The 25,901-nt window shown below is 32.2% G+C and overlaps 2 protein-coding genes across 2 annotated transcripts in view; one reads left to right on the forward strand and one right to left on the reverse strand.

Moving 5' to 3' along the window:
* LOC119604355 (cytoplasmic dynein 2 heavy chain 1) overlaps window positions 1-25,901 on the forward strand; it is a 62,817-nt gene that overhangs the window by 34,299 nt on the left and 2,617 nt on the right. Inside the window, 17 exon segments of the mRNA XM_037956933.1 lie at window positions 3,488-3,613; window positions 3,719-3,850; window positions 3,941-4,445; window positions 9,883-10,077; window positions 10,150-10,479; window positions 10,638-10,805; window positions 11,063-11,180; window positions 11,872-11,976; window positions 12,133-12,365; window positions 15,075-15,297; window positions 15,371-15,616; window positions 15,619-15,716; window positions 16,981-17,954; window positions 18,018-19,354; window positions 20,156-21,312; window positions 21,416-21,634; window positions 23,984-24,295. Coding sequence (XP_037812861.1) covers window positions 3,488-3,613; window positions 3,719-3,850; window positions 3,941-4,445; window positions 9,883-10,077; window positions 10,150-10,479; window positions 10,638-10,805; window positions 11,063-11,180; window positions 11,872-11,976; window positions 12,133-12,365; window positions 15,075-15,297; window positions 15,371-15,616; window positions 15,619-15,716; window positions 16,981-17,954; window positions 18,018-19,354; window positions 20,156-21,312; window positions 21,416-21,634; window positions 23,984-24,295 — 6,478 coding nt within the window.
* Window positions 1,762-24,630, reverse strand: LOC119604356 (GATA zinc finger domain-containing protein 10). Its single transcript, XM_037956934.1, has 2 exons — window positions 24,465-24,630; window positions 1,762-3,304 (listed from the first exon to the last, which is right to left on the reverse strand). The coding sequence occupies exons 1-2, from the start codon at window positions 24,480-24,482 to the stop codon at window positions 1,964-1,966; spliced, it is 1,359 nt and encodes a 452-aa protein (XP_037812862.1). The 5' UTR covers window positions 24,483-24,630; the 3' UTR covers window positions 1,762-1,963.

Below are 25,901 nucleotides of genomic sequence, written 5' to 3' on the forward strand. Positions count from 1 at the left end.
AGACTATAGTCTGGACTATAGACTATAGTCTGGACTATAGACTATAATCTGGACTATAGACTATAGTCTGGACTATAGACTATAGTCTGGATTATAGACTATAGTCTGGACTATAGACTAAAGTCTGGACTATAGGCTATAGTCTGGATTATAGACTATAGTCTGGACTATAGACTATAGTCTAGACTATAGTCTGGACTATAGACTATAGTCTGGACTATAGACTATAGTCTGGACTATAGACTATAGTCTGGACTATAGACTATAGTCTGGACTATAGACTATAGTCTGGACTATAGACTATAGTCTGGACTATAGACTATAGTCTGGACTATAGACTATAGTCTGGACTATAGACTATAGTCTGGACTATAGACTATAGTCTGGACTATAGACTATAGTCTGGACTATAGTCTATAGTCTGGACTATAGACTATAGTCTGGACTATAGACTATAGTCTGGACTATAGACTATAGTCTGGACTATAGACTATAGTCTGGACTATAGACTATAGTCTGGACTATAGACTCTAGTCTGGACTATAGACTCTAGTCTGGACTATAGACTCTAGTCTGGACTATAGACTATAGTCTGGACTATAGACTATAGTCTGGACTATAGACTATAGTCTGGACTATAGACTATAGTCTGGACTATAGACTATAGTCTGGACTATAGACTATAGTCTGGACTATAGACTATAGTCTGGACTATAGACTATAGTCTGGACTATAGACTATAGTCTGGACTATAGACTATAGTCTGGACTATAGACTATAGTCTGGACTATAGACTATAGTCTGGACTATAGACTATAGTCTGGACTATAGACTATAGTCTGGACTATAGACTATAGTCTGGACTATAGACTATAGTCTGGACTATAGACTATAGTCTGGACTATAGACTATAGTCTGGACTATAGACTATAGTCTGGACTATAGACTATAGTCTGGACTATAGACTATAGTCTGGACTATAGACTATAGTCTGGACTATAGACTATAGTCTGGACTATAGACTATAGTCTGGACTATAGACTATAGTCTGGACTATAGACTATAGTCTGGACTATAGACTATAGTCTGGACTATAGACTATAGTCTGGACTATAGACTATAGTCTGGACTATAGACTATAGTCTGGACTATAGACTATAGTCTGGACTATAGACTATAGTCTGGACTATAGACTATAGTCTGGACTATAGACTATAGTCTGGACTATAGACTATAGTCTGGACTATAGACTATAGTCTGGACTATAGACTATAGTCTGGACTATAGACTATAGTCTGGACTATAGACTATAGTCTGGACTATAGACTATAGTCTGGACTATAGACTATAGTCTGGACTATAGACTATAGTCTGGACTATAGACTATAGTCTGGACTATAGACTATAGTCTGGACTATAGACTATAGTCTGGACTATAGACTATAGTCTGGACTATAGTCTGGACTATAGACTATAGTCTGGACTATAGACTATAGTCTGGACTATAGACTATAGTCTGGACTATACTAGTCAGGACTATAGACTATAGTCTGGACTATAGACTATAGTCTGGACTATAGACTATAGTCTGGACTATAGACTATAGTCTGGACTATAGACTATAGTCTGGACTATGGACTATAGTCTGGACTATGGACTATATACTATAGGCTAGACTGTAGACTTGTAGTCTTCACTGTACACTGGAAATACCTTTAACACTATTTTACCAACATTAAATGCTTCCTAATCCACTGTATGCCCATAATAAGACGACATGAATGATGTTGACGACAAACGAAAGGAAACAAAAAACAGAACTGAAGAAAAAAAACATAATTATAAAAATGGCATAAATTCTAATAATGCCCACGATTACACAAAAACAAGCAATAATAATAAAATAGTAAATTTGCAAATATGCATTTTTTTCCGCTGTTTGTTTTAATTAAACATTCAAAATTTATTGTTGCGTTTGATGTTGTGGTTGCTGTTGTTGTTGCTGCTGTTGTTGTTGTTGTGTTATAGTATGTTGTGATGTAGGATGTTGTTGCTGCTGCTGTTGTTGTTGTTGCTGTAACTGCTGCTGTTGATGTTGAGATTGTACTGCAGCTACAGCAGCTGCCAAAGCCGATGCTGATGGCGGTATGTGAGGAGCATGAGCTGCTGCACGCATATGAGCGGCTGCCATATGAGCCTGTGGTGCCATATGCGTAAACATATTACACTGTTGCTGGTGTAGATGATGAGCATGGGCATGATTATTGAAATGATGTGGCGCCGCTATAATATCCGATGATGTTTGCAATATTATTTCCGGTTCAATCATATTCATCTCATGTTCATCGTTATTATTGGTGGCTCCGGCATTGGCTGCGCCCGGTGCCGTTGATGGTGATTGCTGTTGATTGTGGGCATTTGTTGAAGGCGAGGTATCATTGCTACCCGAATTATATTCTTGTTTAATATTATTTTGTGGATACAAAGTAGCACTTAAATTATGGGCATTAGACGATGATGACGTATCATTTCGTGCCGTATTATACTCTTGTTTAACACTATTCTGTGGATACAGAGTAGCACTTAGATTTTGATGTAAAATGGGATGGCACAGTGAGGGCATTAGTGCCACACCGGGTATGGGTAAAGGATGATGGGGAAAATTGGGTGGTGGATAGAGTAGACCCTTGTTTAGTTGTGACATATGAGTGGCAGCTGTATTAGTGGAGGGTGGCATGTTGGCCGTTGTGACCTGTGTTAGATTGTTGTTGTTGTTGTTTGTATTAGCACTGGTAATGGTAGTTGTTGTTATACTACTTGTAGTATTCGCCATATTTGACGTGTTTGTTGTATTTGCATTATTCGTATTATTTATTCTTCGCCTTTGTGGCTGATGCTGTTGTGTATGATGTTGTTGCTGTTGCGTCAGCAACGGTTGCTGCTGCTGTTGTTGTTGTGTAGCCTGCTGCTGTTGGTTAGCTTGCTGTTGCTGCTGTTGATCTGTGCCCGTTACCACATCACTGATTATAACTTCTGGTTCGACGGGTGTTGTTGGCACTAAATTGAAATGTTTCGCCAATGCTGCCTCATCGACTATTATGCCTTTTTTGCGTTCTTTGCGTATTTTATCGCGCAATTTTTCGAGCTGTCGAAAAGCTTCATTGGCTCGTCGGGCCTTTTTACGATCACGATCTCGTTCCTGTTCCATTCGCCTGTATTCGGGATTCATACGTTTTAAACGTTTGCGCTCACGATCTCTTTCACGCATAATCATTTTGTTGCGGGCTTCTTCTTCTGGTGTAAGCTGGAAAGGAAGAAAGGGAATATTACTATTTTTTAAAAGAACTTTAATATAAAACTAAATTACACATTAATCCTCTATATGAAATGCACATGTATTCACATTAAATAAAATCCTTTGAATAATATTCCCTTAAAACTACAAATTTTAATTACAATTTCTCTTTTCTAATTTATTAACGAATAGATTACTAACATTACCATCTGGTTGGCGCATACAATTTGGTAATAATGTGAATTTTATATTTGAAACTGATGATGTACGTAATGCCTCGCCAGCAACAATATCTCGTATGGGCATAGTAAATATGAAGTGAGTAAAAACCAAATAATAATACTACATCATAAAAGATGCACAAAATTAAAATAAAACCACTAACAAATAACCTTCCTTTTTTGTACACACACACACTCACAGCAATGAAGACTATCCCTTAAAACGTATACTCGAATATCAATTGAGTAAATATGAATTTGGTGATTTAATACAAAGTTATATAGAGGAAATCTATGAACCAGCTATGGAATGGTTAGAAAAGGAATATTTACAGTAAGTACTGGCATAGGAATAATAAAATTGATATCTATAGAAAATAAATGAAAAAAAAAAAACAAAAATGTTTATACATTTTCCATTTAGTACGTTTCCTGGCTTGACACGTTCCCGCATGTTACGTGCTTTACTCTTAAAACTACAGGCAGAACATGATATTAATTTCAATATACAAAATCGTGAAGAATTTATGGTGGCTGCTTGTCATGCCGCTTTTGAATTTTTACCAGTCGAACGTCAAAATGAATTTGCAAATTGGTTGTATGACAAGGCTGGCCTATACGTAGCCAATCCAAATCATGCAGAGTTAATGTTTTATAATAAAAGTAGAAACTCTTTGGATGTTTATGAAACTGATATTAGTGGTGGTGGCGAATTAATTGAAACAGCTTCTATTAAAATGTATTTGCAACAATTGAAAACGTTTCTAGAGGCTCCCTGTAGCACACCATTCTTAGTTGTAGGTCCGGCTGGTGCAGCCAAGACTTTACTCATACAACAAGCTGTTCAGGATATGTCAGGTTATGAATTGCTTACAATTAATTGTTCAACACAATTGACACCGGCTTATATTATACATTGTTTGAGACAGGTAAGTTTAAAATAAAGATTTTTAATTTTTTCTGCTGGCTCGAGTTCGAGTCCCACTTGAGAATAAATTATTTCCAAATTGTAATGATATTTTTAATTATAAGAATACTGAGATTTTTTATTGCAAGCAATGAAATGGAATGTATTTTCGCACCCTATACGGATCCTCATCAGCAATATTCTTGCGCCATATGCTAGTGTCACTTGTAAACAACTTCTATTTAATTCAAAAGTTTTTAAGAAATGGAATATGGGAATTGTAGTTCTTATTCCAATTACCTTCTACTTTATTGAGTTAGATCGAAGTTTGTGAGCTTTTTCAGAGTTGTATTCTTATCTATCATTACTCTTTGTCATTACTTTTGCTGTCAGTTAGCAATTAAGCAGCCCGACTCACGACTGAAATAGGATTAAGAGAAACAAATAAAAACAAAAAGTTTCTGTGAATCCTATTTCAGTCGTGAGTCAAAAATTGTTTTTAAACTTAAAAAAAATATTTTAGAATAATAAAAATTAAAAAAAAAATAAAAATTGAAAAAATTCGAGATTCAGAGACCAAGATAAAATTTTCTAAAGATTGAGCTTCTCTGAATTATTTAAACTACTATTTTAATAAACAAAGATTATACTTTCAGATGACGTAAACAATTTTATAAAGGTATCTACACGCTATTGTAACATCTCAAATATGGTCAAATGCTTTAGGACACGATATCTCGAAAATTTTACGTGATCAGATTCAGCTGAGCTAAATAAGTTCTAGTTTTTACATACATACATATTTAAAAATGTTTCGAACATTAATTACGTCGATTTACGTCATGGACAACCTGCTTGCCAAAAGGTGTCTATAAAAAACATCTTAAAAATATTTTTTATTAAAAGCTCTTCGAAAAATTCTATATTGAGCATTCGTTAAAAACATTCGTTAAAAACTCAAAGAAAAATTATAAGGCAAACTTGTCTAAAAATTTCCTGAAGGAAATCTTTTAGAATCGAGAGATTTCTCTCGCGAACAGAAAACTCAGCAGGAGTTCTTGACCTAACCGAGAACGGTGACAGATATTGTTGCCACAAATTTTGTATAAACAATTAATTATGTTTCCATGTCCAAAAGTCATCGATTTCATGTCTTCTACGATCAATAAACTTTAAAAAAGTTCACGCATTATTAATAAAGTCGTGAAAACTTAAAGAAAAAGTTTTTTAATTTTAGCTATAAAGCAGACATTGCTGTCACAAATTTCGTGTAAAAAATAGATTATGTTTTCATGCCCAAAAGTCATCGATTCCATGACTTATTCCAATTCTATGGAATAGAATAGATCTAAAAAAGTTACAGTAAAATGTTCACGAAATATTAATAAAGTCGAGGTTGACGGTTAGTCACATGCTCCACTAGAACCCACGGAAGCTGGATTCTATTTATGACCCTAGCAATACGTATAAGTTCTTCTTCTATATTAACGTCTGGTTCGGTGGGCCCATACCTTCGAGTGATGTTGATGCAGGTGAATTCCCCGGCAAATCAGTACTTCGTTCGTTTGCGACCTCTTCCATATCGACGCTTGATCTTTAAAATAAGCCTTTTATCTGGGTGAATTTCTAGTTGTAAATACGATTGAAACAAATCAGTTTTTGAAAATTTACCACCTGACATTGCACTGAATGTCTATTGTCGGTAGGGCTATTCATCTATTTTCATAGCTGAGTAAATGGTTATTTTAGAATCATCACTTAACGCAAAAAGGATAGAAAGCTTTTTTGGTACCACCACAACTGGTGTTACCCATTCACTGGAATCCACCCTCTCAGGGCTAGTGAATCCGCTTTACGCGTCATGTTAACTGATACCAGAAAATACCCAACACATTTTATAGATTTGCCAAAAAATTCTTCTGCACCACTAACACTCAAAGGAGTTACGGGAGGACCTGTGTCAATTTCAAAATTTATTATTACATTATTAACTTTTAAATTACAATAAAATTTTGAACGGTCAGAGTACTTATTACCCTGTAGCTTCCCTACTACCTCCTCATATGTTTGTAGCATCTCCTCGTTAGAATCGGCATTATGCTCCTTCTTAATTTGATTCAATTGGCGCTTTGCTTTTAAACACAAGCGTTTTAGATGACCTTTTACGCCGCAAAAATTGCATACTGTATCCTTCTGCCTTCTGCATTCGTTATCCTGTTTATTTTCTTTCGATCTGCAGTTACTAGATAACATGTCTACTGTAATATCATTGGTTGGTGATTGCAATAGCAATTCCTCTCCATCATTTTCAGCACATTCATATGTTTTCGCTATGGCTAGTGCTGTTTCTAAAGTTAGTTGCGCCTTTTCAAGCAGATGATTTTGAATTTTCTGGTCGTTTAGTCCAAAAACGAATTGATTACGTAAAGCTGTATTCAGATATGTGCCAAAATTGCAATGTATTGACATCTTTCTTAAATCAATCAAATATTCCTCACATGACTCATCCGGCTTCTGTTTCCGTAGATGGAATCTGTAGTTGGCTAATATTTCATTAGGTTTCGCATTGTAATATTCACTCAAAATGGATTTAATATCATCGTATGTTTTATTTTCCGGAAACTCTGGTAATAATTTGTCACTTAGAATATTATATGTATCCATGCCCATGTAATATAGTAAATAATGTTTCTTTGTTGTTATATCGCAATTAAAAATTTCCAATGCCGTCTCCAGACGGGAAATCCATTTCGGCCATGTGTAGACATTAGCATCAAACGATTCCATACTAAAAACAGCTACTTGAGGTTGTGTATTTGTAATTGGTGTCACCATTTTGTATAATTTTTGTCCAGCTTTCAATTACAGATCGTGCATTATTACTTTATTTTAAGTGCATCTGACTTTTTTAACTGAATGATATTATTTTTTATCCCCGTCACCAGTTGTTATCCTTTAAATAAAACCAATATTGTTCCATACTTTCATGATTTTATTTCAAGAACAACTTATATACATAAATATGATATTCAAAGCAATAAAAACTAGGACTATCAAGTACTTTTTATATAATATAATTAATTAATCATCCTAAGAAGTTATAAACACAAAAATCGGTTAAAAAAGTAAAAGTTATTACAAATTCCTTCGATCATTTAATGTCCCAAAACACTTAACTGAGATATTTATAATAAAACCATGAGAAACCCTTTAGACGGCAGTTTCAAAAATCCAGTTTTAAAATTCTAACAATTTTGTTAAGCCAAATTTTAAAATTTTAATAAAATCTCCATGAAACTTATGGTCAATAAAGAAGGGAATAAAATAGTAAAGAAATTATGTAGATATCTCTCACATATTAGCGGTACCTGCAATTTTAATTTTGAGGATTTCGGAAAAAACTTATTTTGGTAAAATTTTTGAAAAACAGGTTTTATTCTTATAAAATTCGAGAATTACAAAACATACATCTCAATTTTTTTTGTGAGATCGAATAATGTTAACCCATAAACTGTGAAGGCCAAACTCAAGCTATGCAATATTGGGTAATTTTCTTAAAAACCATAATGAAATATTATTTTGTTTTTAACCGATTTAAATAAAACTTAAGAAAAATATATAGTGAAGACGTGTATTTATGAAGACATCGAAAAATCGAAATTAACCCTTAAACGTAAATATATTTTTATAATTATATAAAATGTCCGTAAATATACATATAAATAAAATATTCGATATCATTTTGCGAGAAAATGGTGAGTGATAGAGAAAAACAGATATCAGATTCGGTTTCAGCAGCTAAGAATACATTAAAATCAGTCGAATTGGTTCGAAAGTATTCACAAACCTTCATTTCCTTGGCCTGTAAAATCGAAGTAGTCCACTCTTTAATGACATATTAATTCCTATATCTGATGGTAGTTGTGGAGTTGATAAAGTTATCTTAGGGCCAATCTTTAGGTGAAAGATTAGCGATTAAATTAAAATTAATCCTCGAAAGATGTTTTTGAGTACTCAATTAGTTAATTTTGTTTGCAAGTTTAAGCGCCCAATGGAGATGGTTTAATCTTAAGCACGAAATGCAAAAGTGTAAACAGCCGATGCAAAAAAAAATTAATAAAATTTTTATAAATATAAACATTAAAATGTTCTATTTATTGATTAGTATAAATTATGGACACAAAATACATTTTTTTGTATTTAATTTAAGTTTTCATTAATTTTTATATTAAATTTACAATTGTCTTCTTCTTTTTTATAAAATATGCATTGTTTTGATAACAAACGGTGACATTTTCTGTTGATTTGTATGGCAACACTGCGAAGTTTAATCCTGTACTCAAAAACATCAAAGGGGATTAACATAAGATTAAATTTATTTTTAGATTAACTAATCTGATTATTAATTGGCATTTGATTATCATCTCAAAAACCCGCTCTTAGAGTTTATAAAGATAGTTAATTTCTGAAGGGGACCTTATATGGGTGGTAGGATCAATTATGGACCGATCCTCATAGAATTTAGTAGAAAGGTTTCGATCTGTTCAAACTTGTATGGGGACCATGCGAAATGTCAATGAAACTTATGAATATGCAATATTTCAACTGTCCAGCTCCTTCCTTGTCTTTCCTATTGTGATTTTAACAGGCAGTCGGAAGGACATGGCTAGATCCTATTAGAATTTAATAAGATCTATTTCAAACGTAATGACGAAATCAGTGACCATCTTTTTTGATGATGGGTATATCGGAAAACGAAAATGGGAAAGCGCTATTCATATTAATAAAGAAAATTTTCAAACCATTTTAAGTTTCTATCGAAAAAAATGGTTTGTTTTTAGAATCAGCTCACATTTAAGCATCAATATAAATATAATTCCATCTCTTGTTGTTTAACAAATACATTTTTTTAAAAAGGATATACTATGAACTCAAAGCCTACTGCATCTATTGTCTTTCCTACTACAAAATATCACAGTCTTAAATAACTAATTGAAAAAAAACCAAGGCTAATGTTGCAACACATAAAAATAAACTAAAGATTTATTTCATTTTTTATTTAACAACAAATAAATTTAAATTGCTACCACAATGTTTAGGAATTAAAAATGTAAACAAATTATTTACCACAATTTCAACACAGTCCCAGTCAGCGCATTTGTTTGTATTAAAAAAAAATCATATTAAAAAAAACAATTTCATTTAAATGGAGATTAATTAAACTTTATTGCTTCGAGGTTTTTAGTTCAACAATTAATTTCTGAACGCTACTAAACGAAATGTTTCTTTGGCAAATAAAATTTATACTCAGTATAAGTATTTATTTTTGCATACATAGTTTTATAAAAAGCTTTTAACCACTTTCAAAATGTCCTTTTTTTATCTATTTTATAAATGTATTTTGTATTTTATGTTCATTCGTTCGTTTGTTTGTTTATGCATTCATTTTAAAAACATAGAATTGTATGACTGTAAGTGGAGTGCGTGGACGGGAATTTAAAGCGAAACAGACACGTTTGGTAATGTATTTGAAAAATTTGGATCTGTGTTATTTGGATGCTTGGGGTTGCAGTGAAATTGTTGAATTATTATTGCAACTTGTGCAACGACAAGGCTTTTATAACGATAACAGCTCAAATTCTGGCCTAAATGCGGTTAAGAATAGTACGAGTAGTGGCAATAACAACAAAGGCAAAGGCAATAATACTAACAACAACAGCAGCAAGTTGGAATGGATAAATGTAAGTGGTTTACAAATATGTGGTTCCATTTCACAGTCTACAACGCAAACGACAACAGCTGCGACAGCTAATGCAAGTTTGGTGAAAATTGCACCGCGTTATTTGGCCATAAATCACTTGCTGCACGTCGGTTATCCCACCCAACAAGATATGTTAGCTGTTATACAACGTCATCTGGAACATTTACTTTTAGGCAACCCATACCATCTTCAAGCTGGTGGCAGCAGCAGCAGCAATGACTCTGCCCGTTTTAAGGGTATGAGTTTACAAAATGTACAATCTATATCTGAAGGTTTAATGGAATTCTATACAAAGGTTAGTAGTAGTAATATAATGGCTGTAATAACTATTATTCTATTTTATTTTGTATGCGTTTACTTTTCAACATACTCATACTACTCAACTGAATGAATATAAGTGAAAACTATTTAATTTGTTCCTTTTTCATATTTTCTCTTTTCCCTGTTTAATAGTTTCAAGCTGCCTTTACTATGACTGGTAAACGTGGTGGCAGTGCTAGTAGCAATAGCACAGATACTGTTGCTGCTACTGGTTGCAATGCTCACTATCAATTTTCACCGAAATTTATAATGAAAACATTGGCAAATCTCAAATATTATCCAGAAAATTCATTCAATGAGGTAAGCTTGTTCTACGCTTCGTTTTCGTTTTCGTTTTATATTGGTTTTTATCTATTATTCTTTTTTTGCGAGAATTTCCATTTAAATGAGAACCAAAAAAAAAAGAAATTTGTTAAATAAATTTTAATTAAATTCTTTATTTTTTTTCTCTTCTTCTTCTTGTGTATTATATGTATTTATCTGTATTTTGTTTAATGTTGGTTCGTGGGTTATTTTCATTAAATGGTTGCTGCACACAAATAAAAACAATAATAAAGGCTTTATATTGTGAATTGGTATCCATGTTTAAGGATCGTTTAGCTTGCGAGGATGATGCTGAGAAATTTGAAGCAATATTAAGACATTCACTGCGTAAAATTGGTAGTAAAGATGTAAGTAAATATACGAGTTTTATATATGTATATGTTTATTTTTAAAGAGTTGAAGGAATTTTTAATTGAAAATTGAAGAGAGTTTTGTAATGCAAAATTAAATAAACTTTAGATATAGAACATTTTTTTGTTTCAATATAAACAATGTTGTAATAAACTATATTCAGAAATATATAAGTTAAGAATACAAATTTAATAAATAATAAAACTATTGTTTTGAAACGGATACCAAAGAACTAAACCGTATCCAAACTATAACTGAACTAAAACTTAACTAGAACTGAACCGGAACCGAACTAAAACTAGAAAAACTGAACTAGAACTGAACTAGAACTGAACTAGAACTGAACTAGAACTGAACTTGAACTGAACTAGAACTGACCTAGAACTGAACTAGGACTTCAAATTAACGTGTAAAAGAATGCCATTGAATCGATTTCAGACGATAAAATTTTTGCACTGCATCGCTTTTCGCAATGAAAGAGACACAAGCTCAAATATTTAGTATTTAATTAAAAATATAATTTCTGGAGCACTCAGCCTATAGTCAGGATAACGTCGAAGTTTCCTTATTATAACCCATTTAAGTATTTGAAAATCTTATATACATATTTACTGTATTTTACCTCATTTTTCGTTCTTTTTCTATTTCTAAAATAAATTCACTTTAAATAATTTAATTTCATATCTTTTAGAAATATATTTTGTACCAAAGACTACAAAACACAATAGTGAATTGCAATCCTTACAACATGATGAATGGCTGGAGGAAGTTCAAAAACAATTACTATTTGTAGTAAGTAAAAATGAAAACGAAAACAAAATACCACATAAATACCAGCTCTGAAAACCTTATCAACGCATTGTAAAAGAAAAAGCAACAAAAGACTAAACTATAATAAATTGTTAATTTTCTTTTTTTCTCTCTCTCTCTCCTCTCTGTCCTTTTACAACAGATTCGGAAAGTTTTATCATTGATGCACCAGTAACAAAAGAATTACTGGAACAAACATCGAAAGTTGCACGTTTATTGACACGCAATAATACACACATACTCATGGTGGGGACGGCAGGTGAAAGACAAATGGATTGTATTTATGCAGCAGCCACAATGCAACAGGCTAAAATCCAATTGCTACAGGGTGGTTGTAATTATGGTCTAATGGATTTTTACAATGATTTGAAATTGGTAAATACAAATATGCATACACTTGACTAGAGAGCGAATAGTTGTTTGCGGAATCCGAAGATAAGGGGTCCACTTATTTTTTGTATGTTATTAACTGATATTTATAAATGAAGTAAATTTTTAATAATTAAAACTTTTTTTATACCCTCCACCACCATCAGTGGTGATAGAGGGTATATATAAGTTTGTCGTTCCGTGTGTAACACCAAGAAATATTCATCTAAGACCCAACAAAGTATATATATTCTGGGTCCTTATGAAATTCTGAGTCGATTTTGCTATGTCCGTCTGTCCGTCTGTCTGTCTGTGTAAAACACGCTCACGTTAAAACTAAGCAAAGGAAATCAACCAAATTCAATTAAAATATTTATTGTTATCCTAAGCAGTTTGGTATTGAAAATCAGCAAAATCGGTTCACAACGTAAAAAGCTATGAGTAAAAATTTCAGACTACCTCGAAAGAAATTACGTTTTTTTCATCATTCTTTTGAAGTTTTCTCAGAAACTACCAAAGATATTTCGATGAATTTTGTCACACATTATTTTTTCATGGCAGAGATCAATTATGTTGAAAATCTTTACGATCGATCCAATATTTCCCATAGCCCCCATACAAAGGTATATATTCCCGGAAATTAGTTTATCGCTAATAACTCCCTCACATATATCGGTATCAACACAAAATTTTGTACATGCAAATATAATATGAACAGAAATCATACTGTCAACGCAGATCTCAGTCGGTCCAAAATTGGCCATAGCTCCCATACAAGGTCCACTTCCGAAAATCACCTAAACGCACATATTTCATTGATGAATAAAGCTATTGTGATAAAATTCGAGTTAAACATGTTTTGTGTACATACAAATCATTCTACGAAATTTTTTACGGATCGGTCCATTATTGGTCATAGCTCCCATATAAGGCCCACTTCCAAAAATCATTTAAAAGCTCATATTTCATTGTCATATAAAGCTATCTTGATGAAATTCGACACAAATATGTTTAATCTAAATATAAATCACTCTACGAAATTTTTTCCGGATAGGTCCATAATTGGTCATAGCTCCCATATAAAGTCCACTTCCGAAAATCACTTAAACGCATATATTTCATTGAATTATAAAGATATCGGGATAAAATTCGACACAAATATGTTTTGTATACATACAAATCATTTTACTTATTTTGTTACGGATCGGTCCATTATTGGTCATAGCTCCCATATAACCCCATTTCCGAAAATCACTTAAAAATACATATTTCATTGTCAAATAAAGCTATCGTGATAAAATTCGACATAAATATATTTCGTATAAATATGAATTATTCCACTAAATTTTTTCCGGATAGGCCCATAATTGGTCATAGCTCCCATATAAGGTCCACTTCCGAAAATCACTTAAACACATATATCTCATTGAATTCTAAAGCTATTGGGATAAAGTTCGACAAAAATACGTTTTGTGTACATTCAAATCATTTCACCAAATTTTTTACGGATCGGTCCATTATTGGTCATAGCTTTCATATAACCCCATTTCCGAAAATCACTTAAAAATACATATTTCATTGTCAAATAAAGTTATCTTGATAAAATTCGACACAAATATGTTTTGTCTTTATATGAATCACTCTACGAAATTTTTTCCGGATAGGCTCCCATAGAGGGTCCACTTACGAAAATCACTTAAACATATTTCTTTGAATAATAAAGCTATTTGGATAAAGTACGACTTGAATATGTTTTGTGAGCATATAAATCATTCTACCAATTTTTTTTCCGGATTGTTCCATATATGGTAATAGCTCCTTCAAAAAAATCACTTTAACGCACATATTTCATTAACAAATAAAGATATCTTGATAAAATTCGACACAAATATGTTTTGTGTAAGGTCGTAGCTCCTATACATATAAAGTTCACTTCCGAAAATCACCTAAACGCACATATTTCATTAATTAATAAATCTATTGTAGTAAAATTCGACTTGAATTTTTTTGGCATATAAATCATTATACGAATTTTTTTTCTTATCGGTTTATAATTGGTCACAACTCCCATATAAGGACCATTTCTGAAAATTACTCAAATGCACATTAACAATCAAAGTTATCGGGATAAAATTCGACATAAATGTGTATTTTGTATATATAAATCATTCTACGGATTTTTTCTTCCGGATCGGTCCATAGGTTGTCTTAGCTCCCATATAAGGTATACTTCTGAAAATCACTTAATACCACTTAATTCGTAATTATATGATTATATCCGGATAAAATTCAAAATGAGTATGTTCTGTGTACAGTTAATCATTATATTAAAATGTTTTCAAACTGGCCTATTAATACACATTTTTCTCGACCTAATTAAAATAAGTTTGACATATGCATAAATGTTAGTACCCTCAATAAGGAAACAAAAATTTTGCCAAGTTATCTAAAAATTAGATAGTTAAATGGGTTTCAATAAAAAGTAGCTTGCTGGTGGAGGGTATTTAAGATTCGGCATAGCCGAATATAGTACTCTAACTTGTTTTAATTATAACTATTTTTTTAATTATTAATTTTTCTCTAACGGAAAATAAGTATTAACTTTTAACACTTAAATAAGTGGACAAGTTATTTTCGGCCTCTGTTAGTTAAAAGCCTCTAACACATTGTTTTGTTTTCTTCTTGCTATTGTTTTTTTTTTTTGCCACATTGCAGGCCATGCAAGTAGCTGCTTTAGAAAATCAATGCACCTGTTTGATAATAGAACATTGTTGGCTCTCCTATGTGCCGAACATAATGAAACCAATCGAAGCTATTTTGGAGGAAAGTGAAATATTGGATTTATTTGGCGATGATTTAGAGTCTATTGCTAGTTCACTAAAGCATTCAGCACAATTGGAGGGCTATCAGGATACAATAGGCTCATATTTTATGAAAAGTATGTGAAAATATAAAAGGAAAATGAGGTGGAATTATTAAAGCAATTGATTATTTTGCGTTTGTCTTTTTAGGAGCCCAAGAAAATCTTCATTTAATTATTTGTTTGGATCCTATGAATTGCAAAATTGAGCAATATTTCACTAAATATCCTGCCTTATATAGAAACATGGATATATTATATCTAAGAGGCACTTCAATAGAGACTTTAAACATGTTGCCTAAGAAATTTGGGGAAGTTTTAAAGTGAATTTCCTGGTCAATCAGCATCGAAAGAAAAGTTCCTGTTTCTAGTTATTTTTCGGAGATATTAGATAATTTACTACAACGCAGGTGTCTTTAAGGTTTTATCAACTGATAAAATCGTATTATTACATCTATTGTAATTTATCGAAGGATATTAATAAAAGATTTGGAAAAGTTACAGGTAAATTTTTAAAAAGCTTTTACCACCTTCTGACTTTCATAGTTATAAATACTTCACTAGAACTGAACTAGATAAACTAGAATTCAGTTTTACAACTGAACTTGAACTAAACCTAACTGAACAGAACGAACTGAACTGAACTAGAACTGAACTAGAACTGAACTAGAACTGAACTAGAAACTGAACTAGAACTGAACTAGAACTGAACTAGAACTGAACTAGAACTGAACTAGAACTGAACTAGAACTGAACTAGAACTGAACTAGAACTGAACTAGAACTGAACTAGAACTGAACTAGAACTGAACTAGAACTGAACTAGAACTGAACTAGAACTGAACTAGAACTGAACTAGAACTGAACTAGAACTGAACTAGAACTGAACTAGAACTGAACTAGAACTGAACTAGAACTGAACTAGAACTGAACTAGAACTGAACTAGAACTGAACTAGAACTGAACTAGAACTGAACTAGAACTGAACTAGAACTGAACTAGAACTGAACTAGAACTGAACTAGAACTGAACTAGAACTGAACTAGAACTGAACTAGAACTGAACTAGAACTGAACTAGAACTGAACTAGAACTGAACTAGAACTGAACTAGAACTGAACTAGAACTGAACTAGAACTGAACTAGAACTGAACTAGAACTGAACTAGAACTGAACTAGAACTGAACTAGAACTGAACTAGAACTGAACTAGAACTGAACTAGAACTGAACTAGAACTGAACTAGAACTGAACTAGAACTGAACTAGAACTGAACTAGAACTGAACTAGAACTGAACTAGAACTGAACTAGAACTGAACTAGAACTGAACTAGAACTGAACTAGAACTGAACTAGAACTGAACTAGAACTGAACTAGAACTGAACTAGAACTGAACTAGAACTGAACTAGAACTGAACTAGAACTGAACTAGTACTGAACTAGAACTGAACTAGAACTGAACTAGAACTGAACTAGAACTGAACTAGAACTGAACTAGAACTGAACTAGAACTGAACTAGAACTGAACTAGAACTGAACTAGAACTGAACTAGAACTGAACTAGAACTGAACTAGAACTGAACTAGAACTGAACTAGAACTGAACTACATCAGAACTAGATCAGAGCTAGAATTGAACTAGGACTGAACTATAACTGAAATAGAACTGAACGAGAACTGAACTAGAACTAGAACTGAATTACAAGTGTACTGGAACTGAACTAAAACTAAACAAGATTATTAAAATTTTATCTTTTTACACAGCACGGTGTCGACAAACTTGCTTCTGCTCATGCAGTGGTTGATACTCTGAAATCAAATGCCTCCAAACAGGAAGTGGCTTTAGCCGAAAAGCGTAAATTGGCTAATGAAGCTTTAGAAATGATTTCTTCAACTATGAGAAATGCCAATGAACAAAAATCTAGCATGTTGGAGTTAAAAAAGAAAACACAAGAAAGCAGTGAAAAACTTAAAGAGAGACAACAAGAAATCCAAGAAGAATTAGCCGAAGTAGAACCGATATTGGCGGAAGCATCAGCCGCTGTCGGTCAAATAAAATCAGAGGCATTGTCTGAAATAAGGTCTCTAAGAGCGCCACCCGAGACTATAAGAGACATACTTGAGGGTGTCTTGCGTTTAATGGGCATACGGGATACTTCATGGAACAGTATGAAAACATTTTTGGCTAAAAGAGGTGTTAAAGAAGACATTAGATCTCTGGACCCAGCGCGCATAAGTCCCGAAAATTGTGAGGCCGTTGTTAAACTATTGGCTAATAAAGCCGATTCTTTTGAAATGAAAAATGCCAAAAGAGCTTCGGTAGCAGCGGCACCGTTAGCAGCTTGGGTAAAGGCTAGTGTTAGATATTCAAAAGTTATACAAAGTATTAAGCCTTTGGAGAGAGAACAAAAGGAGTTGCAAAAGAATTTGGATGTGGCCGAAGATGAAATGCAATCTTTGATGACGGGTCTAGATGATGTAGACAACCGAGTAAAGCAATTGTCGGCTAAATTAAATGCATATACCCAGGAAGCAGCAGTATTAGAATTAAAATTAGAAGAAGCTCGTAATACCTTAACAGCTGCGGAAGTTTTGGTAGAGCAATTAAGTTCGGAGTATCAAACATGGAGCATGCAACTAGAGGAATATAAAGTAACTTTTAAAACCTTAGATACCAAGTCCTTGTTGATAGCATTGGCCTTAAATTACTACTCGCATATGTCACTGAAGGAAAGAAGGTATAGTAGCTGGTCCAACTAACTTCTTCTTTATATTTTAATCGCCATTTTTTTATATTACAGCTCTTCCCTCAATAAACTTACTACCGAATTGCAACTAAAAGAATCATTTGATTTACACAAAAATTTACTTACCGAACAAGAACAAATTATTTGGGAAAGCATGGGTTTGGCAAGAGATGCTCAAATTATAGAGAATGCTGCTGTTTTAAGACAAATGTTAAATTTGCCATTTGGCTCTTATCCTATACCTCTACTACTGGATCCCACAGAGACTGCCATTAATTGGCTTAAGGAATACTTACACTCAAAGGAGAGACCTTTTGAAGTTTTATCACAAAACAATCAAAAATTAACATACTCCCTGGAACTGGCGGTAAGATTTGGTAAAACATTTATAGTAGAAGACTGTCAGGAATTGAGACCACCGCTAATGCAATTGATTACAAATAAAGTCTATATGAAATTCAATAAAAAACAAATAGATGTAGGATCGAAAATGGTCGATTTACATGACAATTTCCAGCTGGTTTTGGTCACAAAGACACCCAAATTAAGCATAGCATCAGAAACATTTGCTTTTATCAGCTGTATACCTTTCACCGTAACCGCAGTTGGCTTAAGTGATCAACTAATGTCTAAAGCTATTATAATGAAAAATCCTGTTTTGGAACAAAAACGTGTAAATTTATTGAAAAATGAAGGGGTATTACTAAAACAACGCCTGGAATTAGAAGATAAACTATTGGAGGAGCTATCATTAGCTCAAGGTGACATTTTGAAAAATGAAAAGCTCTTGAAAACTTTAAATGAAGTCAAGGAAAGCAGCAGTTTTATAGACAAATCCTTAAAGGAAAGTTCTGAAATCAAAGACACTTTATTAGCAGATTTTACTGCGTTAAGAGAATTGTGCTCCAAAGCTTCAGGGTTTTATATAAATCTAACCTGCTGTTACGAATTATCTTCTATGGTATTTATAAAACTATTTCTAAATGCGTTGGAATTACATGACATTGGTGGTGCCAACTCGTCGGTACAAATAGAATTGAAATTTTATGGCCAATTAGTTAGAGAGACATTTCAGTATTTGGCTAGATCTATACCCAAGGATAGACATTTATCACTGGCTTTATATGTGTGTCGTACGGCATATAAGGAACGCATAAAAGATGTTGAATGGGAATTGTTTGTTACGAATTTTATATCGGGAGCAGAGGGCAGTTCTTTAAGTAGTAGTGCTGGTTATGGGCGATCTCAATATGTGGAGAGTTTTGGCAAGGAGGCGGCTTTAAAATTGCAAATTTTAATTAATCAAAAACCAGAAATGGAGGAAAAATTACAACTGCATAATTTTTCACTATGGAGTGGTTTTAAAGAAGGAAAGTCTGCAGAAATACCAGGTAAGAGAGAGGGAAATAGAGGTTATATAGATCGAAAGTATTAAAAAGCTTTTTTACTTAAATTTTTTGCTCATAAGGCTTTTGTTTAAAAAAAAGTTTTATAAAGTAGTTCTTGGTTAAAACAGTTTTTCATCAAAAGGCTTCTGGGTAAAAAAGTTGTTCATTAAAACATTTTTAATAAGTTATTTTGTAAAAAGCTTTCATAAACAAATTCAAAAGCTTTTCATAAAAAGACTTTTCGTAAAAAACTCTTGTTCAAAAGTTGAAATATAAAGAAAGGTTTTTCTAAAGTTTTTATTAAACAAATAAAATTTTCTTCAAAATGATTTTGATTAAAAAAGCTTTTCTTGAAAAAACGTTTGATCAACAAGTTCGATCAAAAATTAATTTTTAACAAAAAATATTTTTATCAAAAAGCTTTCACTTAAAGATGCTTTTTATTAAAAAGCTTTTAAGTAAACAAGCTTTCCATAAAAAAGTTTTTTTTTTGTAAAAAGTTTAAATATTAAATACTATTCTCTTCAAAAGCTTTTTAAAGAAGTCTTTTTATTTTTACCACTAAGTAAAAAAGCTTTCAATAAAAATAGTTATTTTTATAAAAAGTTTTAAATACTATTTTCTTCAAAATGCTTTTCTTTTTTATCAAAATTCTCATCAAAAAATAACTTTTATTAAAAAAATTTTAATTTTCTAAAAATAATTAAAAAAAAAATAAATATTCCTAATTTAAAAGCTTTTAAAAGAAGTCTTCTTTTATAAAAAAGCTTTCATTGAAAAATAATTCTTATAATTTATTTCCAGTAACAACCATTAATAGCTTTGAAAAACTTTTAATAACCCTAATCATAAGACCAGAACTGGTAACCTATTATATGAAACTAACAGCAGAAGAAATGCTAGGCATATCCATTGAATCCATACAACAACCAAGCATTGAACAATTGGTGGAAGAAAGTTCTGCCGAAAAACCCATACTAATGATTACACAAACCGAAAATGATCCAGCAACGGAAATATTAAGTGTGGCAGTGCGCACTAAAGGCAAAGATAAATACCAGGAAATTTCTATAGGCAAAGGTCTAGAGAAAAAAGCTATGGATGTTATTAAACTCTCAGCTGAATTGGGTAAATGGATATGTGTTAAAAATGTCCACCTAGTACCGACCTGGTTGCTATTACTGGAAAGGGAGTTTGGTGAAATGAAGAAGCATGCTGAATTTCGTTTATGGCTGATTTGTGAATCCACTCAAGGTTTTAGTGAGGCAGTAATATATAAGTTTGTTAAAGTTCTATATGAATACCCGGCTGGTATTAAACAGAAGGCCAAAAGAATGTTACAAAATTATGCGGTAATGGAACAAGATAGAACTATACTCAAAGAAGCTAAACTAATGAAGATAAGAGTAGTGCTATTTATAGTCTTATCTGTTTTACAAGAACGTAGACGTTTTATACCGCAAGGTTGGTCACAAAAATATGAGTTTGGTGAGGCAGATCTCAAGGCTGCTTTACAATTAATTAAGTGGTTGGATGGTCTTATGTTAGGTGGACGCATTGATTGGCAAATAATGCAAAAATTAAATGAAAATGTGGCTTTTGGTGGTCGCATTAATAATTTAAGAGATCTGCTGGTTTTACAGAAATATTTGCAAGAATTTTTCAACAATGAATCTTTGAGTTCTAGATGGACCCCCTTTGAGGGTAGAGTTACTATACCCACTAGTACACAATGGTCAGATTATTTAAATGCCTTATCAAAGTTACCATCTCAAGATGAACCGGAGTTATTTAAACTTTCCAAGAAATCAAATGTAAGCAGAGAAATTGATTATGGCTTAGATATTTTAAGGGAACTGAGGTTGTCGTATTTGGGCTTAAGTGGAGATAATGAAATGAACCAGCAGAATTTGGAAAAACAAATTAAGCCTGTTTTGGCTTTATGGAGGAAATTGGCACAGGTATATATGTATACTCTTATTGTCTTCAATACTGTTTCAGGAAACCTTTTTAATGTTCATACAAATCTACTACTAATAACATATTTTGATTTCTTAATTACAGAACTGTTCCATAAACATTACTGCTCAAGAATTAAGCGAAGAACAAAAATCATCCAATCCCTGGTTGGTTTTCATACATACTGAATTGAAATTGGCCGGTGAGGGTTATCAAATGATACACAATACCTTAAGTCAAGTATATAGTAGCCTTAAAGAGCAACAAACCAACTCACAGAATCCAGCAAATATGCAAATGATCAATACATTGGCTTCAAATCAAGTAAGTCTTAGGAAGAAATTCTCTTTAAAAGAAAAGAACAAGTAATAAAGTATTATAAGGGAATAAGTTCAAATATGAAACGATCGAATGAAATTGTTTTCAATGATATTTGTATATACAGTTGCGTTCAAAATAATAGGAGTGAAAATTTAAAAATTTTTTAGTGAAATATTTAGATTTTCAATTAAATATTTTTATAATTAATTTATTTAACTTGTTCTCTAGTTATTATAATTGTTATTTTAATTTAACTAGAACTGAACTAGAAGTGAACTAGAACTGAACTAGAACTGAACTAGAACTGAACTAGAACTGAACTAGAACTAGAACTTGAACTAGAACTGAACTAGAACAGTTCAGTTTGTTCTATTTGTATATACAGTTGCGTTCAAAATAATAGGAGTGAAAATTTAAAAATTTTTTAGTGAAAGATTTAGATTTTCAATTAAATATTTTATAATTAATTATTTAACTTGTTCTCTAGTTATATACTTGGTATTTAATTTAACTAGAAACTGAACTAGAACTGAACTAGAACTGAATAGAACTGAACTAGAACGACTGAACTGAACAGAACTGAACTAGAACTGAACTAAGACGAAACTAGGAACTAACTAGAACTGAAAAAGAGAACTGAACTAGATGAACTAGAACTGAACTAGAAACTGAAATAGAACGAACATAGAACTGAACTAGAAACTGAACTAGAACTGAACTAGAACTGAACTAGAACTAGAACTGAACTAGAACTGAACTAGACTTGACTAGAAGAACTAGAACTAGAAACTGAAACTAGAACTAGAACTGAACAGAATGAACTAGAAAACTGAACTAGAACGGAATGAAATGACTAGAACTGGAACTAGAACTGAACTAGGAATGAATAGAAGACTAGAACTGAAACTAGAACTGAACTAGAACTGAACTAGAACTGACAACTAGAATGAACTAGAACTGAACTAGAACTGAACTAGAACTGAACTAGAACTGAACTAGAACTGAACTAGAACTGAACTAGAACTGAACTAGAACTGAACTAGAACTGAACTAGAACTGAACTAGAACTGAACTAGAACTGAACTAGAACTGAACTAGAACTGAACTAGAACTGAACTAGAACTGAACTAGAACTGAACTAGAACTGAACTAGAACTGAACTAGAACTGAACTAGAACTGAACTAGAACTGAACTAGAACTGAACTAGAACTGAACTAGAACTGAACTAGAACTGAACTAGAACTGAACTAGAACTGAACTAGAACTGAACTAGAACTGAACTAGAACTGAACTAGAACTGAACTAGAACTGAACTAGAACTGAACTAGAACTGAACTAGAACTGAACTAGAACTGAACTAGAACTGAACTAGAACTGAACTAGAACTGAACTAGAACTGAACTAGAACTGAACTAGAACTGAACTAGAACTGAACCAGAACTGAACTAGAACTGAACTTGAACTGAACTAGAACTGAACTAGAACTGAACTAGAACTGAACTAGAACTGAACTAGAACTGAACTAGAACTGAACTAGAACTGAACTAGAACTGAACTAGAACTGAACTAGACCTGAACTAGAACTGAACTAGAACTGAACTAGAACTGAACTAGAACTGAACTAGAACTGAACTAGAACTGAACTAGAACTGAACTAGAACTGAACTAGAAGTGAACTAGAACTGAACTAGAACTGAACTAGAACTGAACTAGAACTGAACTAGAACTAAGCTAGAACTGAACTAGAACTGAACTAGAACTGAACTAGAACTAAGCTAGAACTGAACTAGAACTGAACTAGAACTGAACTAGAACTGAACTAGAACTGAACTAGAACTAAGCTAGAACTGAACTAGAACTGAACTAGAACTGAACTAGAACTGAACTTGAACTGAACTAGAACTGAACTAGAACTGAACTAGAACTGAACTAGAACTGAACTAGAACTGAACTAGAACTGAACTAGAACTGAACTATAACTAAACTAGAACTGAACTAGAACTGAACTGGAACTGAACTAGAACTGAACTAGAATTGAACTAGAACTGAACTAGATCTGAACTAGAACTGAACTAGAACTGAACTAGAACTGAACTAGAACTGAACTAGAACTGAACTAGAACTGAACTAGAACTGAACTAGAACTGAACTAGAACTGAACTAGAACTGAACTAGAACTAAACTAGAACCGAACTAGAACTGAACTAGAACTGAACTAGAACTGAACTAGAACTGAACTAAAACTGAACTAAAACTGAACTAGAACTGAGGTAGAATTGAACTTGGACCAATCTAGACTAGAATTGAATTTAATAAATTTAAATAACACAATAGTATAAATATTACCATAGGTCCCTCTAAAATGGCAACGTCTCTGGTGTGGACCTACAAACGCCCTGGACTATATAAAAGCTTTTATGCATAGAGCCTCAAACACCGAAACTCGATACCGTACCATGCAACACTTGGACTTTATTGAGGAAGTTGACTTAACCACAGTCTACAATTGTCAGACTCTTATATCGGCTTTGAAACTCGTCAATTCACATAAACAACAGATTTCCTGTAAAAATCTAACACTGGAGTCTCACAGTCTAACCTCCGAAAAATCAAACCAAACTACCAATCCCCAACAAGTGCAGCTTAGATTGAAACCTTTGCAGGTAAGTGTTTAGGATAATAATTCGAAGCTGATTTAATCCGACTTTTATTTATGAAATAATTGTTTTAATATAAATTCTCGGCTTTTAGCATTTTTTCTTATTACTACCAATGTTTGTCGTTGATTTGCATTTTTTCACTTAGTGTTTTTTACACTTTCTTTGCACATACCTTTCCCATTTTAGCCATAAACTGTTTGACCACCTTCTGTATATTGTTTTTATTTAACAATTTCTTATAAATATTATTGTTTTATTGCTGTTTTCTATGAAAATTTCTTATTTTGTCTGCTTTTGTATAAAAATTTTTGTTTTTGATTGACATCACGGTACCACATTTGACATTTAATGTAATAGATTATGTCTGCTTTCAGAGTTGTAATAGATTAGCTGAAGGTGGGTTTGTTTGGCAGAGTTGCATTTTATATTAACTCTCAAGTGAGCAGAGAAAAAAGATATTTATGAAATGGAAATTTATATGCAAAGAAATGCATTTTTTAACTAAATTTTCAGTTATATAAATAACATAGTGTTACAATTTTAAGAAGAAAAATTGCCAAAAAAAATGTATAAAAGTGAAACAAGTGTAAATTTGTAGTAATTCTATTGATTATATTTTGTTCTAATTATTATAAACTTTATTATGTTTTTACACGATATAAACTAAATTAGATTGTTTTTATTGTTTTGAAATTTGTTTTATTTTTTTGTTTCGTTCATGGTTGTAAAAATAGGTATTTTTTCCCTGTTCATTGTGATTTCAAGTTAATTTCAATGAAGTTAAGTAAGACTTAATGTGAAATTAACAAAATGTATGGGAAATTACTTAATTTTGAGTTGAATTCGTGCGAAATCTCGAAATTACTTAATTTCGTTTGGTCTGAATGGGCTATTGAAAGAAATGTGTTATTGATGAAAATAATCGTTTATATTACATCCAGTTTTGTAGTTTTCATATAAAAATAGTTTTTTATTGAAAATTTAAACGTCTACGTAAAAGTTAAGTGATCTTAAATTAATGTTTAGCATAGCTTTCCGACAGTAAACGATTGCGATTTCCGTAATACATACATATCATTCGAAACGGGTTTCGAAAAGCTTTGAAATGATAATATTAACCCATTAAGAGCCGACTACAACAAATGTAATTAATAGTTGGAGTTTTTTTACAAATTTAAGATTTTCTCTATAATTTAAATATAATTATATATTTAATAGGTATTGTTGTTGTTGGCACCGAAAACGAAATTTCATACATGATGAATGAAATTTGCCGATTACAAGCAATACATACGATTTGTTTCAAAATTGTATAACAATCATGAAAATTAAAAAAAAAATCAAAAATAAAATTTTTAAAAATGAAATAAATTAAAAAATTTTAAACATACAAAAGTGAAAAAATAAAGCACAAAACAAAGAATATAAAGAAATTGGGGCTTGTCAGTTGGTACGTAAAGGAGTTGTCATACGGTACCTAACTCTAAGTATGTATTGGTAGAATTTTTGTATTAGTATTGGAGCTCCAACCACTTTCACCACACTTTCCAAACATACATACTTGCATAAAATCGTACATAAAAATTTTAGGAAAAATAAATAACATTTA

The sequence above is a fragment of the Lucilia sericata genome, unplaced genomic scaffold (assembly GCF_015586225.1).
Source record: "Lucilia sericata isolate MDLA Ls3-8-SP2 unplaced genomic scaffold, ASM1558622v1 Contig000386F_arrow, whole genome shotgun sequence".
Lineage (NCBI taxonomy): Eukaryota > Metazoa > Arthropoda > Insecta > Diptera > Calliphoridae > Lucilia > Lucilia sericata.